This window comes from Lepisosteus platostomus, chromosome 6, assembly GCF_059453375.1.
Source record: "Lepisosteus platostomus isolate fLepPlt1 chromosome 6, fLepPlt1.hap1, whole genome shotgun sequence".
Taxonomy (NCBI): Eukaryota; Metazoa; Chordata; class Actinopteri; order Semionotiformes; family Lepisosteidae; genus Lepisosteus; species Lepisosteus platostomus.
The window spans coordinates 64,817,967-64,835,845 of record NC_142616.1 but is presented as its reverse complement, the minus strand read 5'-3'; the positions used below and the strand labels follow the sequence as shown (position 1 = coordinate 64,835,845).

The 17,879-nt window shown below is 39.7% G+C and overlaps 1 protein-coding gene across 2 annotated transcripts in view; it reads left to right on the top strand.

The window, feature by feature from the left end:
- The window catches only part of LOC148662135 (protein bicaudal D homolog 2-like), a 65,772-nt gene that overhangs the window by 33,933 nt on the left and 13,960 nt on the right, over positions 1-17,879 (top strand). For both annotated transcript variants that reach the window (XM_088636938.1, XM_088636939.1), the window contains exons 3-6: positions 10,465-10,617; positions 12,013-12,468; positions 15,375-16,385; positions 16,877-17,028. In XM_088636938.1, coding sequence (XP_088493064.1) covers positions 10,465-10,617; positions 12,013-12,468; positions 15,375-16,385; positions 16,877-17,028 — 1,772 coding nt within the window. The remainder of the gene's footprint in view (positions 1-10,464; positions 10,618-12,012; positions 12,469-15,374; positions 16,386-16,876; positions 17,029-17,879) is intronic.

Here is a 17,879-nt window from a genome sequence, read left to right as displayed (position 1 = left end):
CAGAGAGGATTTACGTGGCTAATGAATCGCTTCCAGCTCTGCCTTGGAAAGGATTTCTGGGTAAGCGAGCCCAGCTGTAGGCTGCCTTTGTTCGTGTACAGGAAGTGCTGTTGTGATGGTGATACCGAGAGACAGGCACACCGCTGGGATTTGTCTAGACAGGTTGCAGTCAGTTAGAAAAGGAGAGGACAAGGGGTGAAATTATTTACGGAAGCTGCCGTATTAGGCTAAGCTTTCAGGGTTTTAGTTTTATCGTAGCTGTTTGTTTGTGACTTGCACAACAACTGGTTGACGTCTTGAGTTAGAATGCCCAAGAATGCAACTGTTTTACTGGCCAGCTCAGGCGTAGGGGACGAAGTGCAGGGTTTGGAGCTGACGGCTGAGAGCTGGCTCTCACTTTACAAATCTGTGTGTGTGTGGTTTTCAGGGAGTGAAATGTGCTGGAATTAAAAAAAAATATTTGTGTTGCATTATTGTTATTTGAAATATGCAATTCCCTGAACTCTTTTCTCTGTTTAATCTCTATAACAAAACTAGAAGACTGGAGGTGTAATTTCCCTTATTGCGCGATTAACGTGATGAATTTAAAATACAGGTTTTCCAACGTATTTATTTCTTGAGTCATATATTACTATTAATAATAATATATCTAAGCCCTTTTTAAGAAATGCAGAGTACTATACAATAACATACATGTCAAGACTAAATCTAAATTATATATTAAAGGATTTAATTAATAGCTCTTTAATCAAATTTTATAAATGATGGCAGAGTCATAGTGAATTCCACTGACATGTCCTATTGTGTGGAACCTGAGGAAGAATTAGGTGTGCCACACTTCCAGCACTTAAGACCTGGTGGGTTCAACTGCTTCACTATATTAACTTAATTAGAATAGTGTATTTACAGGCGTTCCCTGATGGCAAGATATGGCAACAACTGCGGTTAAACCTGCTCTCCCTGTGCTCATTTTCTAGTTGGGATCAAAGTGTAAGCGAAAGGATTAGTTAGTTTAATTCCCCGCTGATCAGTGTGTTTCATGCCCGAGCCTGCTATCTGCCTCCACCCATCCTGATGATGCGTTTAGTGTGATCTAAATCTTATCCGGGTGTACAGACACCTGAAAGGCAAGGTCAGTGAGGAGACCATGACTTGTGAAGCGCTGTGATCTGTGGAGATTCGGTTATGTATTCTCATGGGTTGACACTGTGCAGAGCACGATTGCTGGACTCCTTCAACAAACACAAGGTTCTGCCACTCTGGCCAAGTACGACCAGGTCTCTCATAAATACAGCCATTTTTCTTCATTTTTCATTTCGTTTCATTTTCATTTTTCATGGTTGTTATTGTTGTTATTTAATCAGTTTGGCTGATTTACAGATTCAGTTAAAAAAAAAACGAATTTAATGGAAGACACTTCTCATTTACATCCATTGGCTAATGGCACAGGGAGACCCTTGAAGACTTTGTTTCTAATGCCATCGATTGCAGTAATAGTTGATAACATGCTCTGCTCATGCCAGTTCAGACCAGAGTGGTATCCTGCCATCACCGCAGACCAAGAGCCACAATGCCTTTCTTTGTTGGTATAGGCAATAATTAGGAGTAGTTGTCCTAATTAATTAAAGATCACGAAGAAATTAATATCACAAAGAACAATTAGGCAAATGCATGAAGCACGTAGCTCTTAGCCAGTGTTCTCTTGTAAAGATTAGCACACTTTAGTACCTGGAAGAGGACCTATTTTAATACAGGGAATTTCAGAGTAACAGCCTTTAATCTTGTGAGTATTTGTGGGCTGCAATATATTTTGTACTGAATAGACTGTTCTTGTATTAAAATTTCTGCTTTTTTGATTTATTGTTATCAGTTTAAAATATTTAATAATTTTACTTATGGGCATGATAGATAAATTATGCTCAAGTTACACCTGGTGCTGCAGGGACTCACAAATTCACCATTTAGTATAAGCTCAGAATATCCAGTCCCCCCATTTTAATTTTTTTAGTCATCATCTTAACATCTGACCCAGAAAAGTCTTAGTATTGAATTGGGATTTATAAATTATTAGTTGTTTTCTCTTTGCAAGTACCACACCTAAGGAAGAAATGTGCACAAGCACAGCAGAATTAAATATTTATCATCTTCGGTTCAGAAATTAGTTCTCTCAGTGACTTCAGCTTCAGAAGAATTTTCGTTATACCAGAAATGAAAAAAGCACTGCATTTTGTGACATCAATACACTGCTTTAATTTCTATTAACTGTTTTTGAATTTAGAGACAATGGTTTTTGTGTGTCTGACCTTTTGATTTTCAGTGAAGTACCACTTGGAATAACACCGTGCTAAAGATCTACCATTTTATTCTGTTTAAAAGAAACCTTGTGTTGTAATGGTGCATCAGTGTGCTCTACAGACGTCATTCCATATTGTTGCAGACATGGTCAGTGAATATGCCTAATGTCTTGACATTTATACAAATATGTACAGTATGCAATCATGCACATATGTGAAAACACCTGGAGCCCTGATGCCTGGCATGATCCATCTTCCAGCCATCAATGTCCATTTGTCAGTCTTATTTGTTGTGTTTCAGCCAAGCCAACCATTGAGTCTCAGGTTCCAGCGCATTTTTTTCCAAATTGTATTCACTCCACGGGTAAATGCCTGATGTCTGTATCTACAGGAGGTATTTTGTAAAACTTAACAGCAAGAGCATTTTTGATCTGGTATCCACTCAACCCATTTTCTTCCAGGAGCTGGTCTAACATCGTTTTTTCTTGTGGCTTGATCACAGAGTGCTCGTGTTGCCTCTTGAGAGGCTGAGTGCGTGGGAGGCAAGACAATTTGTGCCGACGAGACTGGGTGCCAGGGTGACTGGGACTTTCCAAATAAAGGCACTCACTCTGTTTTGATGGGTGACTTTAATTATTATTCTTTGCCAGTAAACCTCATCACACCCAGCCAGCTGCTGAGCTGCACTGACAATGACTGAGCCCACCCTGCCTGGAGGGTGGAGAAAAACAAGCTGAAAATGATCAGGAAACGGTTTCATTTGGCTTTGCTGCGGTGCTTCTCCACCCTCTGGAGAAGCAAGAGGTGTGCGAGAACAGGGATTAGATGCAAAGCAGTTGGCACAGACTTGAGTGTTACCTTAAGAAAATAACATAACTGGGAGAGTTATTCAGGACAGTTGGGTTTGTGGGAAAAAAATGGTTAGGATAATAAACAAATGGGTGTAACTAAGATCTGTAAGAATTTACCATGAGAAAAGCCAGTACCTAGTGATTCTTTTCAATACAGTTTTTCCACCATCGTTCTACAGAAAAGAGACTTCTGATTTTTCCTTTTCAGACAACAGTTCTGTCTTCTGCACCTCTACAAAACTGAGGTTCCTTTTAGCAGTTGTTCCACAAGAGCTGCAGGAATAAATTAAACATCAGTTAGGCGTGACAAAGTTCTTCATGCTTCTTTGGATATGACAGTGGAGGGGTTATTTTAGACCACGTTCATATCTGCTGATGCAAGCCTTGTTTTAACTAAAGTACAAATGACCTCAAGGCCTTTAGAATAGGTTTTTATTGTTGTGAAAGCAGTCATAAGTATTTCTCATGGCAGTCACTAAGAGATCCTGGGCTCTTTATTGTGAACATGGGGAATTGGTTTGTTTCCGCAAGCCTTGTAATTGGACGTTAGTGAATAGCATTTTACTTCCAGTCTCATAGGGGGGAATGCAAATACAGACTAATCTATTTTGACTAATCAGCCTCCATGCCCTGTGATTGAATTTGATTTCTCTTTTCTCCCTGTTCCCCGAAGCAATCATTTAGTCACATGCCTTTAAGTAGATCAATATTGAGTATCTGCACTTATTTATCTTTCTGATTAATTTGTCTGTTTTGCATCTGGTGTTGCCTTATAATTTAAGTTTGCATTCAATTACAGAAATCACAGTGGGGCTGGTTGATGGCATGAGTTGAAACTGTTTTATGTCATGCACTTAAAATTTAAATGATATGATTTTGCCAAAACCAACAGCCGGCTATTGGCTATTCAATGAAAATTGTTTTTTGAAAAATAGGAGTTTGAAAATGGTATTCATAGAAAACACATGATCTTGTATTTTCCTCCTGCACTGTAACGGAACAATGTAGTCATCTAATGGCATGTGGAGCTGTCCCAGTTTGAGCGTGATGCTTAATAACAATTTGCAGCTATTCTTTCTGTGTATTATCAGCCTGAGAGAAATATGTTGGGCCCAATTTCAGTTAAAGGTTAGACTGCTACTTGTCATTTTTAATTTTTTACCCCCCTTGTTTTTTCAAAAATCCTTGTGCATCTTTGCATCTGTGTTCCTGGCTATGAAATAGACTAAATATTTTTGTTGTAATAGTTATAATTTAAATATGGCTGGCAGGCACTTTCACCCACAGTAACTGTAGTAACTCTCATTCCACAATGGAATTATACTACAAAAGTAATATAATTGTAAAAACACAAAAAGGCTACATTCTGCCATACAGTGCAGTATTTAAACGTGCAGTGGTTTAACAAAAATTGCATCAGAGTATCCCATAAAAGCTGTTCAGTAAGGCAAACATACAGTTTAGTAAAAGATAGAGCAGCTACACTACATGGTTTATAGTGAAATGCATATGGATGGCATGTGATAGAACAAGGAGCTGGGGAAAAGCCTGTCATCCAGTATTTTGTTGTGGTTGGTATTGAGTAATACCACGTTTAATGCTTTAAGGGTTTTTGCTTATTGTCAAATGTGGATCATTGCTTTAGAGTACAATAGGAATTATTGTAGTTTCTAGTCATATGATGTACATGAACTACTAAGATAAATGACATTTATTTTATATTTGCCAATTTGAAAGCCTTCAGAATGGCCATAACTAGATGAAGGGGAAGAGAAACTAATAAAGTGACCTGCTGTGGTTTTGTTTTTTATCTTGTCACATGGAGCTTAATGTCATGGTAACATTAAGAGGAAATTGATCTCCGGCTTCCCTGTTGCATTGAAAGGAAATTTATAAGGAAAGAACCAGACTACAGAATTAGGCTAGGACTCTGTCTGATCAATAACTGCATTTATCAGGATCGATTTCATTTTTGCTTAAGTAGAGCTTTGAAAGTATCTGATCTTTGCCAAGTACATAGGTTAGCAAGTTAAGACCTCATTTGCTTTCAAGCCTTGTCTTTGGAAGTGAAAGCAAATACATTGTCACCAAAGACAGTTGTATTGTTTTAACAGGAATCATAAAGCTTTGAGCACCTAATTCATTTTTTATATTGGTCTTAAGTTTACCTGCAGTCGGGGGAGTTTAAGTCATTTTTCAGTCGTTTTTGCTTATTTCTTGTCTGTTCATTTTGCTACAATGCACTTTAACCTGTGGTATTGATGACCAGTAATGGGCTCTTGACAGGACTGAACACAGTGAATATCAATGATATGTTCCCCTGTTTCCTTTGAAGAGGTCTGGGGTATCAGATATGCAGGGGCACTTATAGTATTGCACTGTAGTTGAGCAGTATCTCAGCTATATACTGAAATAAATAATAGTGTAACAATAAAAAGATTATTAAAAGCTGCCACACACCTTCATCACAAAAATCTGTGATGACAGAGAATTCTTACCAAAATAAAACGTGCAGCCATTCCAGCCAGCCTAGCCTAATGCAATCTTCCTGTTTTTGTTACTGCAGCAGTTTAATGTTTTTCAAACATTCAACTTTAACAGTGTTTGTACAGTAGTCAGTCATCTTTATTTGGCCTTGTAATGGTTTTTAGTGATATGAAGATTTGCACAGATGTTGGTGTCATATCAAGTCCCAACACCAGTTCCCAAATAGTAAAGATGTATTGAGGTTGTCAAGGAATTATGTTACAAAAGGCAAGCCTACACATGCAAACCTGAATGCTAAAAATCCCATTCTCACCTGCATGAAGGTAGACTTATCCCTAAAAGGCTTAAACCACAATGTTGCAGTGTGGTGGAAAAGTAAGTCCCCCCTCCTTACGATTTTATGATTTTATCACCAAACCCTAACAGTAGATAAAACTAAACTCGTTTTCCAAATAATACACAAACATACTTTGCTATTTAAAAAATCATCCTGCATTCAGTATGTTGGTACTGTAAATATGTTAAACCATAAAATCCTAAGGCAGTGTTTTTCAGCCCACTGTATATGATATTCACATCATGCACAGCATTTTCGGGCTTGTTCTGAATGCAGCATGCGTGCAGTGACCTTCCAGTCTAAGTCATTTATAGTATGGTTAATGGTGGCCAGCAGCACTGGGTTGCTGATTAAGACTGTAAATACCTCAGGCTGTTCATAAATTATACATCTAGTTACATAGATAAAACCTAACTTTTGACAGAGGTCTTTAGGTACTGGTAAATCAAATGTCAATAAAATATTAGAACTGTACCTGCTGTTTCCCTAGAGAATGCACTCCTAACTCTGCTGCAGTCACTGGAATGGCAGGCGTCTAGGGCTCAGGATGTTTTCCACTCAGTGAGAGGTGGCTGAATAAATATTTTTTTATGTTTTCTACTCAGTTGAAATGTCCTGTCCCTGTGGACAGTAATGTTTCTGAGAAGAAAATCTGTACAGATGTTTTAGTGGGGAATTTAATTCCAGCCTTAACTTGACATTTATTTTGTGATGTGAAATACAACTGTGATTTTCAAGCCTGTAAAAAAAATATTTTTATGCAGCTGATAGTTTTGACCAGCCTTGATTCCGACATATACCAGCATGACTGATGATGTCTTATTGTTCTTCTTCATTTATTTTAAGCCCAGTCAGTCCATGCAGGCAGACTACTACAAAACTAAAAATCACTGCAGCTTTGCCATTTTGTTTCGTAATAGAGCTGATTAGAATTTGAAAAGTGAAACATATTAAAAGTTTTGTCGAGTGAAGTTCATTGTAGTCCAATATTTCATTTGTGTAGGTGCTTTCACTCACACCATCAGTGAATTAGATTTTTTTCTGTTGTTTAGACATGCTTTCATCTTATATGTAAAATTATTTTTATTTTTATACCTCTTGTAAGGATTCCAATACGCTGTCATCTTTATGTTCTTTATGATAGTTACCTCTCGTTTATATAATGGTGTTTTGAAGGTGCACAAAATACAGCAGTCTTTGAAAATAACATAAAATATTCCTGACTTGTAAAAAGGTGGGTAGTCATTGCTTTCATTTTGTGATAAGGAAGACTAAAAGCAGGCTGGTGTGAAGTTAACTGAAATTTTCTGTTTACTGATTGCTTCTCTGATTTCCATGTAATGCACCGGACTGTTAGTCTGCATGGATTTCATTGTGGTGAATCACAACTCTGCTGTTACCAACTGGCAACTGTAAAAGTGCTGTTTGCTGTAATTATGGTCAAGGCAGATAGGTCTCAGACCTTTTTATGAACTGTAAAAAAATCATTCTACCACTGAAAGCACCCTTTTACGTTTTTGGTGAAAAATGTCAGCCTTAAAGTTTTAGCTAGTCATTTGTAAAACAACACATAGAAAATTCCTTTCTAATTCAGTCATAATAATTACTGAAGATGATATCCATGGTTAAAAATATTTGGCTTAGGCCTCTGGACAGTTTTAATCAAACTGCTGTAAATGCAAAAGACAATCAGGACTTTGTTGATGATTTTACAAAGAAAACCCTCTTATAATTTCTGATTATAATCCTCAGTAGTCTTGATGTCTGGATTAGCAAAATCTTTAAATTAATTCAGTCACTGTGGCAGTATCGTATTTTGGAGTTATTCTGTACACTGTGGAAGGTTGAGTGACTTTGGGATCACATTTAAATCCTCGCTCATTTCAGTTATGTTGCTGAGGAGATAAAGACATCTTTTCCTTGGTATCTGTTCTGGAAACCACGTTGTGTTGTTAGCTGGGTAAAGAATTTTGTAGTGAAAAAGCAGTAGAGATTGAAATGGATATATAATTTGCAGCTCAGTTTACAAAGCCAGACTGCGTTCTGAGTTCTAATCATCCCTTTGGATGCCTGTATCCGGATTCTCTGGGAAGGAGTAAAATAAGGGGTTTGTCCTCTTGCTGCTGGAAATGTCCAGACCAAGGGAGGAAGGTCACTGGGGTATTCCTAATTGATAATTCTATCCATCCTTGATTTTGTGTTACAAATAGGAAAGGGGATTTGAACATGAGCCTTCTGTATCCCTTTAGTTTTGTGCTGTTTATTGCTCAAGAAATCAATACATCAAACCAAAGTTAAAAGTACTGTAAATCATGGCATTACAGTTATGTGTAAGGTCTGTTCAATCAATATCTGATGTATTTATTTAACTCTTTTTTTTGAAATACCTACAGAGATTTTGGTTTCCAGCTTTTTAACAGTTGCTTGGAAGTTAAATTCATGTCTGTATGAGGCTTTTAATTGCAGTATGATGAATGAGCTCTGATTGATTTTTACATTATTTCTAAACACACAGGCAGCATGATCATTCTAATAGATGTAGAGAGTCAATTCCTGTTTATTTCTCTTTCATTTCTTCGTTTCATTCAAATGATTTGCATTCAAGCCCATTCTCAGAGAGACTAACCTATTATAATAGGATTTGTTTCTTCGTTCTAACCTTATTAGCATTGAGTTAACAGCTGGTGACCTCGGCAAAGAATTGGTCATAGCAATTGGCTTTTTATTTGTAATGCCAACACCAAAGACACTTCATCAAGTTGCTAGCAATGTCTTATACTTTGTCTTTTACCAACGGAACTGCTGATGTGCCTTCATCTTTGTATGAGCACAAAAGAGGCCACTTATACAGACCTGCTGGGTCACTGGTAGCTCCGTGTGAACAAACTCAGGTTTTCTGAGCTAAAGACATTTTAAAGTGAGTTTACTTTCCCAAAGCTTTTCTTGGCAGTCTTTTTGAATGAGGGAAAATATGGCGAGTCTTCAGCAACAAATTCCTTTCATTCCCTCTAATTGCATTTCTTGACCCTGGCTGGGTGAAAGGACGACGGTCCTTGTGTGGTTTTTAATTGAAATTGATCGTCCAGCCGTTGTCTTGCGAACTCCCTTTGGTTTGTTAGAAAGCAAACTGTACAATCGGTAATCCACATCGCCTTTGCTGCCACCAGTGCCCTGAGTTGTATTGTCCAAATGTCAGCAAGAGATTCAACCACTTATGAGATGATGTAATCAGTCCACTGTGGTGGGTTGATGCTCAGTTGGTACACCTTCAGCTCCTGATGAGTTTTCAAGACAGTCAGGTTGCCACCAGAGTGATTGGAGATAATGGTTTTCTTATCTTTGGAGGTCTAGACATGTGGCATTGTTGTTTACGTGGCAGCTTGTCTTTAACATTATTGGATTAGGTGTCCCACAGAAATGAATCCTCTGTCCCCATACAGACAACAGCCTCTGGCATTACATCGCTGGCAGCATTCTGCCTGCTGACCTTTCACCTTGACTTCTTTCTTACATATTGTCTACTGTCCTTGCACACGTTCACTGCAGACTCCTGGAGGTGTGCCCCTTGCAGTCCGGCTCTTGATTGTCGACTGCTGTTGTCAGGTGAAATGATTTGCTTGCCGTCTTCGACTCGTTGTGTTGGAAGTGGAGGTATTCGGCCTCTTCTTTTCTGGCACTCGGCGGAGGGAGAGGCAGACAGCCTCACTTACCTGTCTTTACTCTCTCTTGCTTTGACGGAAATGAAGGTGGAGTTGGATGAGTACCAGATCAGAATCGCCCCTAAGCCCTCCACACAGCCCCCTACCCACTGACAGTCCTAAATTATTAATTTGCTGTCATCAAAGACTGATGTTGCCATCCCTGCAGAGTGGATAATTGATGTCAAATCTGTGCCATCTGCTCTGCACTTTAACTAATAATTAATAACAGCCGATTTTACAATCGGCTGCCATGGAGATTTAATTCTGAAAAGTCAATATTGGGTTGTTCATTTCGAGTTGTGCATCAGAGTGATTGTACTTATCTAATTAACGTGAAGATAATATCTCGGTAATGCTTTGTAAATGGAGAAGCCCATCAGGTGATAATTGCTGATATGAGGAATGGGGACTAATAGTCCAGCATGCCGAATTTGTTAAAGAACCCAGCAAAATATACCGTTTCTTATGTTTCAATAAGAAACATACTCAGCATTTCAATAAGAAAGATTGTTTCAACAATAGTTTTATTTAGATGATTATTTTTTTGCAATGAAGTGGGCGGCTTATGCATGGGTTTATTTATCAAGTGAGAAGTGTGTGGATTAAGTTCCTGTAATTCTGACTCATAAATCTGGCCCATCTGCTCTCGATTTGTGTTTCTTTGGCGTTTTGTGCATCAGCGGTGGAAGTTGTGTGCCAAATGCTCCAGCCAATATTCCCTTTTGAGTCGCAGCGTATCGGCGAGGCCTTGTTGGGGGCCTGCTGACCGCAATCTGTTCCTGTCTGTGTTGCAGAACACCCAGGTGGTGGAGCTGCAGAGGAACCGTCTGCGCGATGACATCAAGGAGTACAAGTTCAGGGAGGCCCGACTGCTGCAGGACTACACCGAGCTGGAGGAGGAGAACATCTCCTTGCAGAAACAGGTCTCCGTCCTCAAACAGAACCAGGTGGGTGGCATTAGCAAGGTGGAGACCGTTCTTAGGTGTCATGGCCCCCTTGCCCGAGAAGAACGTTCGGCGAGCTGCAGGGGAACCTGAATATTCAGTTCCTGGGAGGGTGGTCAGTGAGTGAAGATGTGATGGCAAACGGGAATTGGAATTCACGCAATCACGTCTCTGTTTTTCTGAAAGTGTGTGTTAAAAAAAAAACTGCATTTGTAAACCAGTGAGCCTTCATGCACTACATGAGCTCAATAATAAACACTTTTTCTTTTGTAATGGACTGTATTATTAGAATGCATTCAAATTACTACAGGCAAGCAATTAAAAGGTTGTGTGCATGAAAAGACTTCTGTTATTACACCTTACATTCTAATTGAGCAATAAAGGTTTGAGAGAAAGCAGGAACTGGCTACACTCTGCCCAGTGTTCCTGTGCTTGTCAGCTTGATGACCTTCCTGCACAGCCTTTATGAGACTGAGAATTACAATATGTATACATTTAAACTTGCTATAAATATTTTTTTTAAAGCAGCAGTTGCATGCTTTGCCTAAAAGTATGGAGTGGAACTTCAGCTCTCATAGATCTCACATTTGTCTCTGTTGGTACATTTAATACATCTGTAAACTGTCAGTTACAGGACTTTGTAGCCTTATATACCCAGTGCCTTACAATTTCCACTCTGTAGGCACTATATTTACAGTATGTCGTATTAGAGTAGGTAGGCAGTTCATAAACAAGCCACAAAAGTCCATTGGTCAAGAGCTTACCTTAGCCTTGTTGTTAAGCAGACTTCTCCTCCTTCCCAGTGATGGGACACCAGTCCTATCCCCAGCTATCTCTGTTCCTTATTCATATTGCTGGGTGGACAGGGGTAAAGTACCTCACTCAAGGTACAACAGTAACATTAGTACAAGCTGATTTTTTTTATGTTCATTTTATGTGGTGTCTGCAAGAAAATCTCTAAATTTAGTTTGGTTATATTCGGTAATTTTCTTCTTAGCCTCATATATTTAGTTGAAAAAACAGAACTGCTACCTATACACTCTTAACCAATGTAGGATCTTGCTGAGTAGGAGGTTATGTATAAGGGCATCACACTGGACAAGGGGACACGAATATGAATTAACTTTTACTATTGCAAAATCCTCTTCTGAATTATTGAAATTGCCCGTTTTCTGCTTAGCATCAGTGTGTGTGAATTAAAATACTCCAAATTTCAAATATGTGATAACTCCAGCTAGAGTGGAGAGTGGAGTAAAAACTTAACAGAGTGGGTAAGAGATGAATCTCTCCATAAATCACATGACAGTTTATCTGGGGACCCTTTCTTTTCAGCAGTGTGAGAGCATGATTTTATTGGGGATATTTGTTTCATTTTCTGCATTCCTTCCCTGCATCCAGGTTGAATTCGAAGGCCTGAAACATGAGATCCGCCGCCTGGAAGAGGATACGGAGTTCCTGAACAGCCAGCTGGAGGACGCCATTCGACTGAAGGAGATCGCCGAGCGGCAGCTGGCCGAGGCGCTGGAGACCATCAAAACCGAACGTGAGCAGAAGAACAACCTCCGTAAGGAGCTGTCCCACTACATGAACATCAGCGACTCCATGTACAACAGTCCCCTCAGCATCTCTCTGGACGGCCTCAAGTTCAGCGACGACACGGTGGAGCCCAACAACGACGACGCGCTCAATGGCTACGACCACACCTCCTTCAGCAAGATCGCCAATGGCGAGAACAACAAGGCGTCCACTCCCAAGAAACACGAGCTGTTCCCCCCTGCCCCCAGCCTGGTTAATGACCTCCTGAGCGAGCTCAACATCTCTGAAATCCAGAAGCTTAAACAGCAGCTCATGCAGGTAGGGAATTCAGGCCGGTTTCATCATGCCTTTTTCTTAAACATCAGAGGATCTCTTAAGTTATTCAATGGCAAATCAAATGCAAAATCCCTCCCAGAACTCTCTCAGGGTTTCAGATCCAGGTCAGCAAGTGTGCAGCCTGAACTCAGAACTTGTCTTTGCACTTGGATTTGTTTCATTTCCATTCTGACTTATGTTTGATATACACAACTGGTGTTGATATCACAGAGTTTAGTACCAGTAGGTATAATACATGCCAATTCTTTTTTAATTAGTCAAAGATAATGCATTTGTCCTTACAGTACCATTCTTACCTCTAAACCACTAGGTCACAGAAATAAATCCTGTTAAGGAGAACTCGAGCTAATCCATGCAGAAACACCCCCTTCATGGTGTGCAGGGCTCTGATGTGCCATCTGTCAGAAAATCATGATCCGTTCTGCTTTCCTAGATGTGAGGGATCCTTGTGAAGAGAGTGTGCTCATGGCTCTTGACACAATAGGAAAATCACTGGTGTCCCCAGTAGTGTAATATCTGATTTTACCATAACATTGTCTTTGGCAGCTGCAATCAAAACAACCTCATATTCCTATGTAAATGGGAAACACAAGTGCCAGTTTTTAGAGAAAACAATGATCCATATCACCTGTACATATAAAGTGTAATACAAAGCTTTAAAAGGGTTTTTTTTTCTACAGTGGGGCTGGAAACTGGAGATTATCCCTGCTTTGTATTTGAAAGACAACAGCAGGTTAGGGTAGAAAAAAAAATAAAGCTAAAATTGGAAATTGGGGAAATGCTCTTCGAATGAATATAGCTGAGCAATGTGCTAATAGTACTCTGGAGTGTTAAACCCTCTGCTCTTTTTGTGGACGTAGCTAAAGAAATGCATATGAGCCACTTAAGGTGGGGAAAAAAGGCTGCAGTGTTCTTTACTGTGCACTGCAGTATAAAGCTTTTCCGTTTGACAGCTGAATAGATTAACGAACCGTGTGAACTGCTTCGCTGCGCCACAAGCAACCCCCATTGGAAAACAAAAAATGTAATGCAATCTTCTTCATAATTATTTGACAGCTCTGATGTTCTATTAAATACTCATTGATCCCAAAGCTGTCATCCATTCAAATGTTCATTGCCGAATTCCCTTTCTGTTTCAATCAGGTTTATCTCGGTTATTAGTTGGTGAGGTCCTAGCAACATACTGTACTGTATCTGCTTATCAAAAATAGAAAAGTATATGTGATGTTTAGAATAGAAATAAAACCTCTCTAATTTCATAAAATATCTCCAATTGGTACTTCTTAGACTATCACTCCCCCTCAGTAATAAGTTTATAATAAAGCTAAGAATAAGTTAATGATAACATTGAACAGTAACCGTATAAAAATGCAATGAGAGAACTGAATGTGAAAATAGTGTATCAACAGAAATAAACATATCCTAGGAGGGGTCCCTCAAGATGGAAATAATGTTCCTCTTGTTAATTCCAGTTCCTTGATTGAGCAGTTTGATGGTCTCTTGCCCTAAAAGACACTTTTTATTATTTATAGCATATATATTGATTTTACATTTGTATTTGATTGGCAGTTTATTTTAGCAGCACTGTTCAAGGTGATCATTGATTTTCCACTGAATGAAATACAACACTTTTGTCTGCATTGCAGGTACATTTAGAAGAATTGTTATTGTGGACCAATATCATTACTAAATGATAAGTATAAAACGTATTATAGAGTACTTAGAGCTGCTCAAATTGTTAACTACCACAACTACAATACAAGGAGGACTGTTATTAAAAATTGCCCGGTGGGAAATTTCTAGGAGCACTGTGATGTGGTAGAGGATCATTGATAAAATTTCTGTCAGATGACATTTCAATAGCTAACATTAGCTAATTTCCTGAATTCATACGCTTTCACAAAATGTTCTGATTCATTTTCCAATGCTCCCTAATGGAGCTTTCTTTCTTTCTGTGCTTCTTCTGTACTACTTTCTTAGAAGTGCTTTCACATAAAATAGTGATGGTTCTGAAGAACAATTATGCAGTTTCCTCTGGCATTGTGATTGATTTAAATTAAATTGTTTGTATGCATTCATTCAAACATAATATACGTTTCCCAGTTTTTACTGTGCAGTGTAATTTCAGCTATGGTACACAGCTGTGAGGTGACACATCAGCACTACAGAGAATTACATCCCTGCTCATGGCAGAAAAGGCCATTAAAATGTTAGGCAGCAGTATTGATTTGGCATCAGGCTGTGTGCCTGCACAGGAATTAAAAGAGCTACATGTTTGACTACCAAATACTTCTGATATTTAGGGACGATTACTAGTATTTCTGTAGTACACAGCAATATTATCTTATTGTGTATCTAAATCAGTTTTTAAAATTGCATTATATTGCTAACATTTAAGAGAGAAAGCAGAAAAGTTGGAATACAGAAACATCAGATATTAGTGCTCTGTTCGTTATCTGGATCCAGGTAGTCTCAGCAGACAAAACAATACCACTATCAGTTTTTGAAATCTTGTTGCTTCCATCGCTGGCAGCACAGGTCCAAAACAAATATTCCTCAGGGTGCAAATGTGCTCTCTACATGTCTTATTCAGTTTTTTTTTAATTCAAACTTATGTTTTATCCACTCAGCTGCTACATCAAGGTATTACAATCAGAAAACAAGTGCTTTCTCTTAAGTGTATGTCATCTTCCCATTTAGATCAACAGGACTGATCTTTAATGTTGCACTACTACTTGCAAAAGATTCTGCCTTTTGCAGCATTTGCTTGGAATGTCTTATGTAGCTCTCACCTGAGTACTTTGTTCTACTGTAGATACTGTGGAGTGCGAGATAGTCAGACTCCCATCTCTGTGCAATGGCCATGCTTAATTCCTGTTTTCTTGCAGGTGGAAAGGGAAAAGGTGAATCTTCTGTCCACACTTCAGGATTCACAGAAGCAGCTGGAGCATGCCAGAGGCGCTCTGTCGGAGCAGCATGAGAAAGTGAGCCGGCTCACGGAGAACCTCAATGCCATGAAAAAGCTGCAGGCAAGCAAGGAGCGCCAGTCAGCCCTGGACAATGAGAAGGAGAGGGATAGCCACGAGGACGGGGACTACTATGAGGTGGACATCAATGGACCGGAGATCCTGGAGTGCAAGTACAAGGTGGCCATGGCTGAGATTGGGGATCTTAAAGAGGAACTAAAGACAGTCAAGGCTAAGTATGAAGATTGTGAGTCCAAGTACGAGGAGGAGAAGAGCCGGCTGGAGACAGAGGTACAGTTGCTGACGGAGAAGCTGACCAGCCTGGAGAAGACCAACCGGACGGACCGCGACCAGATGGTACGGTTGGAGAAGGAGCTAAAGAAGGTCAGCGATGTTGCCGGAGAGACACAGGGCAGCCTCAGCGTGGCGCAGGATGAGCTGGTTACCTTCAGTGAGGAGCTGGCCAACCTCTATAACCACGTCTGCATGTGCAACAATGAGACACCCAACAGGGTCATGCTGGACTATTACAAGGAAGGCAAGGGGGGGCGCACCAGTCCGGAGGGCAAGGGTCGCCGTTCACCCATCTTGCTCACGAAAGGCCTTTTCCCCGAGTCGGCAAAGAACGAAAACATCGACAGCATCCCATCCCCGGTGTCTTCCCTTCCATCCCCGGTCTCAGATCCGCGTAAGGAGCCCATGAACATCTACAACCTGGTTGCCATCATCCGGGACCAGATCAAACACTTGCAGACAGCAGTGGATCGGACCACAGAGCTCTCCAGGCAGAGGATGGCTACACTGGAGCTGGGGCAAGTGGTGGACAAAGACAAGGAAGCCTGTATGGAGGAAATCCTGAAGCTCAAGTCTTTGTTGAGCACCAAACGAGAACAAATAGCAACACTGAGAACAGTTCTCAAGGCGAACAAGCAGGTCAGTCACAGTTCACTCATTCGTGTGTGTTTAGTTTTGAATTGGTCAGCATCATAGAAGTTCAAAAATAGACCCAACAACAGCGGTTACTTTGGGTGATCTTAAAACCTGAACACCTGAAGTGCCTCTTTTTTCTGTTTCACAGAAATGTCCATTCTTTGTATCTGTAAGCATGATACCGTTTGTTGCAGAGAGGCAGCATTGTCAATTATTAGGGTGGATGAAAGGTGAAAAGGTGTAAAAAAACGTTAAAGATAAAAAGCTTAGAACAGCCACCATGGACGTAGTCAATGTGGTCATGGATTACATTCATATTACATGTGATTTATCATTTTGTATTTTGAAACTCCTAATAAATAAGTAAGCAAGCAGTGATTTGGATTTTGCTCAAGCGAATAACTTCTGCTAGTTCTGGAGTGATGACTAGTTTTTTTTTTACGTTTGACTTTTTTATGAAAGGAACGGTTTTCTTCCCTTTTCTTGCCCTCCAGACAGCAGAGGTGGCTCTGGCCAACCTGAAGAGTAAGTATGAGAACGAGAAGGCCATGGTCACCGAGACCATGATGAAGTTACGCAACGAGCTGAAGGCTCTCAAAGAGGACGCTGCTACTTTCTCGTCTCTCAGGGCGATGTTTGCCACAAGGTAAGGGCTGGGTATCTGTCTGGGGTGAAAGTCATGTTGTGAGATTCTTACTAAGCCAACAGTGCAGTGGGATATTAAGGCCCAACCCACTCTGTGCCTTATTATTTCAGCAAAGAGAGATTGAAATTGAAGTGAGCTCTTCCATGATTACATTAGGAAAAACGACCATACAATCCGTGGTTTCTCCGCATCTCAACATCTGATGAGCTTAGTTCACTGCTCGAGAGATAATCTCCCCAATTTCTGCAAGAAGGAGAGATATGGTTTGAGCCTGTCTAATCTCTAGAAAATAAAGATTATTACATAACTAGAAAGTGCCCTCCATTACTTTATTAAACCTCCAGAAGTGGCTGCGTTTAATTTTGCATAAATTTAAAGACCTATAAAACAGTGCCAGATTATTAGTGTTTTGGAATATCTTTTTTTTTTCCTTGCTACCTGTTGAAATGTTTGCCGGTTTCAGGCCCAGGAATTGTTCTGTGTCCAATGGCAGTTCTCAGCATGTCTTTTCTGCTTCAATACTTTCTTTGCTTGAATTAACATTTGCAGCGTATGCAGAGAATTGCATGTGATAGTTACTGTACTACAGTTATATGCTCTTCTTCTTTCGTATTGTTGTATTGTTTAATACACCGGCCACGGTTTGCAACTATTGCTTTTTGCATTAAAATATTAAATATAATTGGCAAAAAATATCTGCAGTAGGAAAAAGCTATAGTACAGTAAAAAGAACAAAAGTCTTTTTGTGGAGAAGAAACTTTACTTACTAGTTGTTTTCAAAGGTTCAAGCGAAGGCGGAGACAGTTTGAAGAACAGTTGATCATTCTGATTTTCTTCTGAGTTTTATTTTC